Genomic DNA, 11,568 nt, shown 5'->3' with positions numbered 1-11,568 from the left:
TAGAGAATGTGTACATGTCGTCACACCAGAGAGATACTGTACTTATGTGGCTCTTGGTATTCAGGTGGTTGACCTGATAATTCAGGCAGTGACAGAAGTGTCCCAATTGCAACGTGACATGCTTAAATGATATAAAAAATAAAAAAAATTATTCAAAATGTAATTCTTCAAATTAATTCTTTTATAACTATTAATTACTTTTAAACAGGAATTTGTCGCACCGGGAGATGTACCTATTTAAAATGTATTATTTTGTGTGTGTGTGTGTGTGTGTGTGTATTTTTTTAGATTCATTTTAGATTACTTTTCACCTAGCCAGCTAGCTTGTTTATCACATTCATTTAAAAAAGGATAATCTTACCAATTTTAAATAAAAATGCGAAGAAAAAGAAAATATTCCATTTGTTGTTACTGACAACATGAAGTACATTAAGGATTATATTACATCACGATTTCCCAAACCGATAACATGCAAATATGATACTTAATTATTAACTTATTACCTTAAAATCTCAGGGGTATTCCAAAATAAATATATTAGCTGACAACATTTTTTTTGAGAATCTCTCCATTGCATACGTAATAATAATAATACATAAATGTGTTTGAAAGACAAAAGCCTTCCCAAGACGTCCATGATTAACCTACTGAGTGATAATTCAAATAAAAATGAATCATCATTAGTTGACGCATTGCTGAAATGTTTAGAAATCATGTTGAAACTGAACTGATTTTTGTAAATCTAGTGGTCAAATGCTTTTCCTCTCAGTTTTCTGTGTAATGAACTGGTAAAGGTAAAGTAATGAATTGGTCTTTGTATTAATTCCCACAAAACTGGAAGATGTATATTAGTGGTAGGCTATTTTAGAAAAGAAAATATAAAATATGAAAAGTTACAAGCACTTAATTTTAGGAATTTCATGACGTAATCAAGATTACAATCAGTTACTACCCAGCTCTGTAGATAACATTTTTTATACCACATGACTGTACGTTCACTGAAAGAGATATAGCTACGTAAAAAAAAAAAAGAGTAGATAATTACTGTTTTACTTTCTACTTACATTTCACACACACACAAGTAATATATGTATATGTTTTATATACATCACAAATCATTTATTAATCAAGCTTTTATACTGGAAAAGGTCTTTAGAAGGTAAGTCTTCCATCTAGTGGCTGTTTAGTTAAATGGCAGTCTTTGACCTTAAAATGACAAGAAAATATAAGTTTAGTCTTTCACACACACGTGTATATATATTACTAATCAATTACTAATCAAAATCTTAAAAAAAAAAAAAGTACCAGGAAGGTACATGTTTTATCTAGTGGCTGTTTAGAAAATTTGCAGTCTTTGACCTTTTCCTGTGTTGTAAAATGCTCCTTCTAACCTCACCAAAAAAGGTTAGATTCTCTGTATTATAATTCTTATTCTTTTAAAGTTATGCATGAAGAGTGCTCTTTCACTTTTCTAAACTTACTAAGGATTGCTCGTCTTCATTTATACATACAGTTTGTCAGCATATTGAAAGACCCTAAATTGCCATTTGAAAACCACAGTTTGTCCATGACTACCTTACATCCTGTTTGACTCTAAATAGCACGCAACAAGGTGCTTCAACACGTAACAGTTTTCACACTCTCACCAACAGTATGAAGGGCCTGTATATACTGCTTTTAGCACAGAGTAAGTCTCTTTCTACTAATCTATTTATGTGTGCTGCCTTGTATTTGCTTCATAAATGAAACCTAGATTGATGTCAGTGTAGTTTTATTTGTAATGAGACCAGTGTTGGCATGGTTTGGGTTGTAATACTACCAGATTTACCTCTTTACATGACCACCCAAAAATTTATTGGACAGCTTTTAGGCAGGAAAATGAAAAAATATATATTGATTTGCTACCATGTTAATGCATTTTTAATGACCTGGACTGGAATCATTGAAGGTACCTACTCTTTTCTTGTGAATCTTATTTTATTTTTTTATTTTTTTTATTTGATATGTGGCATTTGCTCAAAACTTCACTAAAAATTTTAAAAATCTCAAAATGTCACATCAGAGCAGACCGTCTGTTACAGGTTTGCCGTTTTAGAATGATTCTAATCTCTTTTTTTTTAAATAAAATTTAGTTTGAGAGAGTTACATTCATTTACACGGCTTAACAGATCGATGATGTAAAATAATTTTAAAGTATGATATAAATAATGCAGAACTAACTGAATTACAAATGTTAAAGCAAATAGTGTCACAACCATCCTAGTCCCCCTTTAGTTATGAGAGCTGTTATGAACCTCGTCAAATGGAAATTGTCTTTAAGTCGCAGTGAAACGTGATGAACGTGAAAGTAAAGACAGTAAATTTTTTCTGTATTGTGACACATCTGAGTGAAAGCTTCCGGGGCGGAGAGAGAGAAACAAATGCACGGATGAATTGCTCAGAGACAGATATATAACATACGTTTAGAAAATAAATATGATGACTTTTAATTTCATTCCGACATTAAATGTGATTAAATTAAACATTATATATTGACAATCAACTTTGTTTATATAGTGTTATCACTTTTTTTCTGTAGTAAGTGTGCAGTTCCAGTGTGATAAAACAAAGATTCAAGCCACAATTGGAAGCACATTGACTATTACCTGCACCTACAAAACAACACAGTACCGATTTAACAAGAAGTACTGGTGTGCTGGAGACTCCAGATCCTCATGTGAAGTTCTGATGGACACAGATGGATTCACACATGCTGCGTACAGAACACGGGCTCAAATCATTGACAGAGTTTCTAGAGGCTTGATTGTTTATATAAGAGATTTAAAGTTTGGTGACAGTGGAATATACTGGGTTGCAATTGACAAAATATATACTGATATAATGACAAGGATACAAGTCACTGTAACAAAAGGTAAGAATTTATTTTCATTTTGTGCATTGTGATAAAGCCAGCCTAAGTCATTTGGCCAGTGCACCTGTAATGGTTCACATTTTATTTTTGAAAATTGACTTTTACTGTAAGAAATATAAATTTCATTTCAGAGGCTGTAATAAAACCGAACGTTTGGCCTCTCAGTTCCCCAGAGATGACATGCTGGGGTCAACCATCTGTGTTCCGCTGTTGGAGTGAGAGAGGAACGGATGTGCGGTACACTTGGTACAGAGTTGGACACCCAAACCACATTGTCCTGCACCAATCCACCGATCTCTATCTCCATTGCTCAAACATCACTGAAGACAGTCAGATTTTCTGCTCTGCCTTTAATGATGTCAGCAGCCAAAGTAGTGAATTTGTTTCTCTTCAACTACTTCAGCCTGCAGACAAGGACTGTGTTTATCTCATCTCATCAAGCAGTGAGTTTAACCTGTACATTAATCAAGTATTTTTTATATTTTATATAATACTTGATTCTGACTAGTCAATTGTGCAGTGTAGTGGTCAATCATTGTAAATGTCAAAGTTGAGCAGCATAGGACTTGATATTACAATTCCTTAGAATAATAAGCACTCTGTCAGCATCTTGAGTGAGGAGTAGGGGTAATCACTTTATTGGGGTCGTCAGGTGTGCCCCTCCTTCCTTGGTGTTTTGTTGATAGGCCCACAACACCTCCAAAGGGCTCTAAAGCAACACTTGGAATCCTAGGTGTGCTGTTCTCTGCTTTTACCCCCTTAGGTAATTTTGCAGTCCATTTAGGGATTCTTCCTTTTTAGCCACAGTCAGTTGCTGCTTTGTTTAGCAGCCTCTGACAGCGACCTAATGGCTTGTCCTCTGACTCCCATCCCTTTCAGTAGCCTGGTTGTTGCTGTGGCTACAAAACCTCTGCACCCAACCTCTACGGGAAGCAATTGGGTTTGCCAGCCCCATTGTACTGCTTTGGCTGATATAATATAAATAGATATAGATCTTATATAGATAAAATATAGTTCAGCCTTTTACGTTCATTTGATTCACCAATTGTAGCCTCCCATGGCACAGTTCACAATGAAGAAGGACTGTTGTGAGATTGACCACAGTATTAGATCTGGCCTGAGGTTAGTTGTAATTATCTCAGACGGAAAGCTGAGCATCTGGTCCAGATCAACCTGCAGTTTCCAGTCCTGGGCAGTGTCCAGCAAGGTTGTTTCCTTTTTTGTATGTTGTTGTGATGAGTGGGGCGGGGCCGAGAGCCGTGGTAATGGAGCAAATTTAGTAAATGAAAATGAGTGACATCTGTACCACTCACTGGTCTCAAGACCCATGGAGGAGCTCCATAAGGATAAAAGGAAGAGTAATGACAAGGACGAGAGAGGACCAGGCCTGGATTTTTATTTTGATTCTGTTTGTGCGCCGCAGTCGTCCGCAAGGGGCTGTCACTGTAACTTGAGGGGTTGTCACTGAGCCGACAAGACTGGAGAAGGCGGATCCATGTGCAAGCATTTATTGGTCAGAGACGTGGTCATAACAGGCATAGGTCAAACAATGGTAAACAGGTATATCGAGGGCAAGACACAAGAATAGTCCTAGGGCAAGCATGGGTCTTCGATGAGTGAACAATTTCCAGACAGGGTAATACAAAGGGTAAATCCAAAAATTAGGGGAAAATAATCCAAAACACGGAGGCAAGACAAGGTAGGAAATAAGACAGCATGGGCTAAACAATACTCGGCAGTGAATGGTGGTGTGAGACTGAGTTGCATACTGACAGAATAATGAGATAACGAGGAGAGAGAAGCAAATCAATTACTATAGAAACCATGGCCATGACAGGACAGGCAGTGAGTTCATGGACGGCCTCTGTGGCCATCACAGGACAGGCAGTGAGTTCAAATATGGCCTCAATAGCCATGGCATGACATATCTAGAGTACATGGACAGCCTCCATAGCCATGACAGGACAGGATGAGAGTTCATGGACGGCCTCCATAGCCATGACAGGACAGGATGAGAATTCATGGACAACCTCCATAGCTGTGACAGGACAGGACGAGAGTTCACAGACTGCCTCCACAGCCGTGATAGGGCAGGACGAAGTTTCACAGGTGGATACTACCGACACCTCTGAAGGTTCTGCAGCGAATGCCACCACCTCTGGAGGTTCAGCAGTACCCTTAGTGCATAGGGAGAGGTCAGCAATGGTCTCTCTGATCATGACATGACAGACTGAGAGTGTATTGCTGGGTGCCACCACCGCCCAAGGGGCTCAAGCGAACGCCGCCGCCTCAGGAGATTCTGCAGCATTGGCCGCCACCTCTGGAGAAGCTGCAGCAGGTGCCATCACCTCTGGAAACATGGCAGCATGACCCACTACCTCGGGAGGATCTTGTAGCACTACATCTGGTGAAATGACAGTGAGCACCACAATCTATAAAGTTTCAGTGGTGGTGTATGCAGCCCAAACACACCATAAAGCAATCCCCCACATGGGAAGTGCTGCAGGCAAGGGAATTAGTTCCTGAAAAGGAAGGGTTGAGTGCACTGGTTTAAGGATACCAGCTGCATGTGCTGACAGCATTGAATCCTCTATGCTGGATGCCAGTCTGGAAGACTGAAGAGCTGACCTCAAGGCTCTGGGTGCAACAGACAGGGAGTTATAGGATTCAGGATGAACAGATGAGACACAGTGAACCAATGTCACATGATGACACTCTAGAAGATCAGCGGAGATGTGACAAGGCTCTGGATGATTGGCAGAGACCTGACGAGGCTCTGGACGATCGGCTGAGATATGAGAAGGCTCTGGACAATCAGCTGAGATGTGAGTAGTCAAGATGTGCAACTGTGATTTTACTTGATTCATGAAGAACAGCTGTGACTTGACTCTGGAAGATCAACCTTGACTTGACTCTGGAAGATCAACGGTGACTTGACTAATATTGACTGTGACTTGACTGGACTAAGGAAGATCAGATGCAACTTGACTTGACTACTGAAGATCAGCTGTGGCTGCCATTTTGCAATCAGGCTCAGCTTTTACCACCATTTCGTGCTCGTGCTCTAGTGCGGCTGCCATTACATGAGTGAGTGCCATGTCACATTCTTCCTCTGTGAGGCTCTCGGTGAATGAAGAGCCAACAGTCAACAAAGTATAATCCATAAACTGAGCGAGTGATGAGCGTGGCCGGTTGCATCAAAGCTAAGACCTAAGAGGATGGTTAATGCCATCACAAAAAAACTCTCTAGAAAAAAGTTTTCTAGTGATCATGGGCCCTGCCTAAGGGCTAACAAAATTATTGCCATGTCCATACTTGGCTAATGTTCTTCAGAAAAGCCGCTGAGTTCCTTGTGTGGCTGAGTATTCTCTAACAGGGCTGATCCGACGAGACGTGAGACAAACGGATCCATGTGCAAGCTTTTATTGGTCAGAGACGTGGTCATAATAGGCATGGATCAAACAATGGCAAATAGATATATAGAGGGCAAGACACAAGAATAATCCTATGGTAAGTGGGGGTCTTTGATGATCAAACAATATCCAGACAGGGTAATCCAAAGGGTAAATCCAAATATACAAAAGCAAGAATCAAACCAGGTAAACAATCCAAAACAAAACACGAAGGCAAGACAAGGCAGGAAACATCACGACATGGGCTAAACAATACTCTGAAACTGAGTTAAATAGAGAGACAGAATAATGAGGTAACGAGGAGGGAGGAGCTAATCAATTACTATAGAAACTGAAAAGATGGGCAATGGAGCAAGGGAACACAGAAACGATGGGGAACAAGAACATTTCAAAATAAGAGTCCACAAAACCAAAGATCATAGAACATAGACTTGGAAACTGACAGTCACACACTTTTGTGTTTATATTGTTATTAAAGTTTTATTTGAATGTTCGCTGGTTCCCGCCTCCTTCCCGGGACCACGAACGTTACTAAGTTGCAGTTGGCTTTACTGGAATCTTTCCTGTTCTTACGAAGGCAGTGGCTTTTGAGAATCCAGGGGATGGAGGAGGGAGTGCACTGGTGGTGGCTCTCCTTCCCTCCAGGATAATTGAGCCAGTTGTCTCAGAACCTGATTGTCCCTCCAGGTGTAACGTCCTGGGAAATACTGGTTTTGCAGCTGACAAGGATATGCCTTAGCTGGATGGTGCCTTGAATGGCTGACACCGCAGTCGGTGTATGAATGAGTGTGTAAATGGGTGAATGTGAGGCAACTTGTAGAGCGCTTTGGATGGCCATGTGGTCTGTTGAAAGTGATATATAAATGCAGTCTATTTACCGTTTTACCATTTAGCGTTGCTGGGGTTTGACAGGGAGGACATGATGGATCTTCTCCACTCCACTGGTTTAGGTTCTTGGATGTGGGGAGAACATCGTAGGTTGCTCTGATAATGAGCAACCAATCTGCTTCCTTCCATCTCCCAAAGATCCCTCAGGTCAGTTTATGTTGCTCCAGATTTTTGGGGTCTACTTGCTCTCAGTTACCACTCAGCAGCCGCTTGTATTATAGCATCTTGAGACTTGGTCAGGGTCATGTCCAGTCTCACATTGTTCTACTTCAGTGAGGCAAGAGACAGGTAGTTCCAGGGCACTTTTCCCATACAGGCCGATATTACTGAGGCATTGGGGGAGTCCATGCCACTTCTTGCTATAAGAACTGACCAGCTTCTTGATTTTAGTAATGGGAACCTTGTAAACTCTTAGAGGCCACATTAGACAAGGGAGCAATCCGAATTGCAGGCACCACAGTTTCAGCTTACCAGAAAGCAAGGTATTATTTATACTGTCAAGACCTTTAATGGTTTCTTCCCTCATTTGGTCACTCTGTTTTGAGTCCCTGAGACAAACAAAAGGTGTTGAAATTTATATATATATATATATAATTTTAGAAATTTAAGATGTTCTCCCCCAGCATGATATGACATGGCAGGCCGAATCGGATGTCTTCATGGGCCAGCTTTGGTAGATATTTTTTGTTTGTCCCATTCATTTACATGGAAAGGGCAGGCTTTATGACCTACAGTATACTGCAGCCAGCCACCAAGGGGCAATTAAAATGTTTTGTCCCTGCTACATTTCTGGACGTTGATCGCATAAGCATCCTTGCTGCCTATTTAGGGTAAAAGCGATCTTGCAATTAATAAAAAATTACTTAATTTGTGTTCCGAAGATGAATGAAGGTCTTAGGTGTTTGGAATGACATGAGGGTGAGTAATTAATGACAAAATGTTAATTTTTGGGTGAACTATCCCTTTAACAGCGTAAATAGCAGTAGGCCAACAATACTCTATATTACACTGCTGAGGCCTAACACATCAATCTAATATACATTCAATTTCTTTCCTACCTGTTCAACTTAACAATCAGCTGTTTTTACTTTTTGTTTTAGTGTAACTTATTCATGTTTTTAACATAACTTTTGTTATATTATTTGGCATTCTGTTGATGCAATACAATGAATCACAGTCATCTACAGTCTCCCAGTGGCTTACATCAATGTCACTTTAGTGTTTAGTAAGTAATTTATACCAAAACAAAAGATAACATTTGTGCTTTTATGTCTGAAAAAAATATATATTTTTGCCTTACATTTCATAATAAATTTAGTCAAGCTCAGTGCTAACTCAGTTTTTATCTGTTTATTTTCATGTAATAGAATGTGTACAACAGATTGTGGATGATTTAAAGGTCACAAAGGATACATCTTTTGATTTAATTAAGGATTGTATTGCAATAGTACTGTGACATTGTTGTGTTGCTAGCCTAGGCCAGTTGTTTTGTACACAGCGTAATGGTATAATAATTTTGAAACTTGTATGCATTAGTTTTACTTGACGTGTGGACAAGATGTAGCACTTCATTTCTATAGTATAAATATATATATTGTGATGTTTACATGCTTCTAAGATATCTGAAGACAAACCTTTTTTCATTGACCAGTTTTTTCTAGCTATGATTGTATAAGAAGCACAACAACACTCTCAACATCCATTCAAACCACAGAGATATTCCTGAGCTCTGCAACAGTTTCTCATCTCACATGGAGTCAGAATAAAACCATGTAAGTTGATCAGACATGAACAGAAAGCTATTGTTCAGCATGGTAAAATCAGTTCAAAACAAGACAGCAACAATAACTTTCTTGAGAACATGCATAATAAAAATATTAAAAGTATAAATTTGTAATAATACTCTTTTCGATGCAATTGTGAATAGGAACTCACAGTAGTTCAGAACAATTGTTCACAGACTGAAATGTATGTTTTGTTCTGTAGGTCATGTTCTGGTTTACCACTGTGGTATGAGTGTCTTCGTTGGATTCTCTCCTCAGTTATGATTACCATCTTATGTGTAGTGCACACATGGTCAAAATATACATCAAAAAGGCTTAGGGCTCAAGGCAAACACCCCAAAGACATCTGAATGAAAAACATGGTCGCAGCTTCATTGCAAGTGTTTCTTTATTTATGATGTGCATGTACAAACTTTTCATTCTTTTTAATTCACACATTGACTTAAAAATTATATTTCTTGTTCTCATTATCCACAAGCTGTACAATTAATTCAGCTCCAAACTGCATGATTCATACAAATTTTGTTTTGTAGACATTTAAGCTTTAGTTGTGTCTTTTTTTCGTAAAATGTAAAAAATAAATAAATATATATGGACAGGTGGTCCTTGCATTACTTACATTACAAGCAGATATCAACATTAATGCAATTAATATTATTAAGGATTGCAGGGGTTAACTTGTATCCTGTTTTTCCCATCGACACAATTCAATGGGAATGAAACCATGCAAGACTAAAACTGAAAGTGACCCGTTATCTTGTCTGCCTTTCCTGAAAGGAAAATATCACACACAATGAGCTTTTGTTGAAGTTGTTTTGGGACCTTGTTGCAAGGACAGTGATCAAGGCGAAAAAAATACTGTAAAGTAAATCAGTAAAGACAGATTTTTCCCTATACTTTGAAAGTTTTATATACACATTTGAAAAATAAAAATAAAAAAGGCAACCGAACACAATTTCTTTTTTATTAACTATATTTTTTAGATTTTTTTTTTTTTTTAATGCAAGAATTCCCAAACTTTGTCAGCTGAACCCCTCTGATCTAAAATATTCAATAAGTACCCGCTGAGATTCAATTTTAGATATCAGTCATTTCAAACATTCATGTTCATGGTTTTCTGGTGTCAGATGACATACAGGGAAATAAAATGTTTTATTTCTTTTAATTATTCATTTATTTATTTATATATTTTTATTTTTATTTTAAGAGTAACAGGCATGAATCATTATAGTGTAATAGCATTAATGACAACAGCAGCAAAAAAAAAAAAAGCATTGATTATTTTTAAATAATAGTAGCCAAATATTTTTCAAGCTGCAATGCATGCTGATTAAACAAACATAAATTCTACTGCTACTAAAAAAAAAAAAAATAGCCCTGTTCAAGCTACACTTCTATATTGAACTTTTTTGCAAGTTGCTGGATCAGGTTACCGGGATTTATACTTGTGCACACCCATCCTGTTTTCCCCAGTCTTCATCTTTTCATGAGTATTGTTGAGGACTCACAAATTATTAAGGACTCGGCTTCAGTGTGAGTAAAGTTCCTTTTATTTTTTTTACTTTTAATCTGCTTTTTTAAACAATGTTAATCTTAGCATTAAGTTTTAGAGATTGTGTATTTTTGCTAAGAACACCTCTGGGTAAAGACTCAAGGAATTGTTCTTAAATATTAAATATTTACTACATTAAAACTAATTTTAATACAGTTCTATTCATTTCTTGTTGGGTATTTAATTAAAAAGATTTACCTTTAATTCAAAAAGAACACTGAAGAGATAAGCCTACTATGTGCCCTTTTAAAGTTTGTAGTGTCTATTAAAGGCTTAAAGAAAAGAGAGATATGACCAAACTCATGTTCCTTGTAAATGAAATGGCTTCAGTGTTCTTCAAATCCATTTGATTCTGCATGAATTGTGGGCGTCAATAACATGCGACTCACCCTGAATCCAAGAATATCCCTTATAATTTGCTGTTCCACTGCTGTTTTGCAGAAAACTAATTATTCTGAAATTATATTGGGCTAGTTCACCAATGTTCAGAGACTATGGCATTTATGTTGCTGAATCTTTGTGCTCCTGCACTCTTCCTGAGTCTTCTGAAAGCTGGGAGCATCAGAGGTGAGTTTGATACATATTCGTCATTCTGATAGCTGCAATGACATTTGTGACCTTAGTCCACTACACCAGTCTTAAGTCGTTGGGGTATATATTTATCAATAGCCAAAACAACATTGTATGGGTCAAAATTATTGATTTTTCTTTTATGCCAAAAATCATTATGATATTAAACGTACAGTATGGAATTTTTGGCCACCAGGGGTCACTTAATCAAAATAATAACATAAGACGTACTTTGATGACGTCGGGAAAGAGCGTAAGGCTCATGGGAGTTGTTGTTCATTGGAACACGCGCTCTGTCGCTTCCCACATTCCTCACTCATTCTAACTTAGTATTTTGACAATCACGTCTTTTCGAACGGAGAGATATAGATGGTTTCAACAGCAACAACATAAACAAACGTTACTGCGCATGAGCGCTTTTGTGGACCTAACTTAACTTCCGGTAGACTT

General features: G+C 37.9%; 1 protein-coding gene and 1 long non-coding RNA gene across 16 annotated transcripts in view; both read left to right on the top strand.

Moving 5' to 3' along the window:
* The first annotated feature begins 3,046 nt into the window (after positions 1 to 3,046).
* On the top strand, positions 3,047 to 10,258 carry LOC128012106 (uncharacterized). Its single transcript, XR_008182703.1, has 3 exons — positions 3,047 to 3,354; positions 8,864 to 8,984; positions 9,199 to 10,258. It is a non-coding gene; the product is annotated as an uncharacterized LOC128012106 (long non-coding RNA).
* A 152-nt stretch (positions 10,259 to 10,410) lies between these two features.
* Positions 10,411 to 11,568, top strand: part of rca2.1 (regulator of complement activation group 2 gene 1) — a 44,778-nt gene continuing 43,620 nt past the window's right edge. For 13 of the 15 annotated variants that reach the window (XM_052595065.1, XM_052595064.1, XM_052595063.1 and 10 more), the window contains exons 1-2: positions 10,412 to 10,529; positions 10,990 to 11,115. In XM_052595065.1, coding sequence (XP_052451025.1) covers positions 11,043 to 11,115 — 73 coding nt within the window. In that variant the 5' untranslated portion in view covers positions 10,412 to 10,529; positions 10,990 to 11,042. Of the gene's footprint in view, positions 10,530 to 10,989; positions 11,116 to 11,568 lie in introns of all 15 variants that reach the window. The other 2 variants (XM_052595066.1, XM_052595052.1) reach the window with 2 other exon arrangements.

The sequence above is a fragment of the Carassius gibelio genome, chromosome B23, assembly GCF_023724105.1.
Source record: "Carassius gibelio isolate Cgi1373 ecotype wild population from Czech Republic chromosome B23, carGib1.2-hapl.c, whole genome shotgun sequence".
Taxonomy (NCBI): domain Eukaryota; kingdom Metazoa; phylum Chordata; class Actinopteri; order Cypriniformes; family Cyprinidae; genus Carassius; species Carassius gibelio.
Note: the sequence above shows the minus strand (reverse complement) of the source record. Positions and strands in the feature narration are given on the sequence as shown.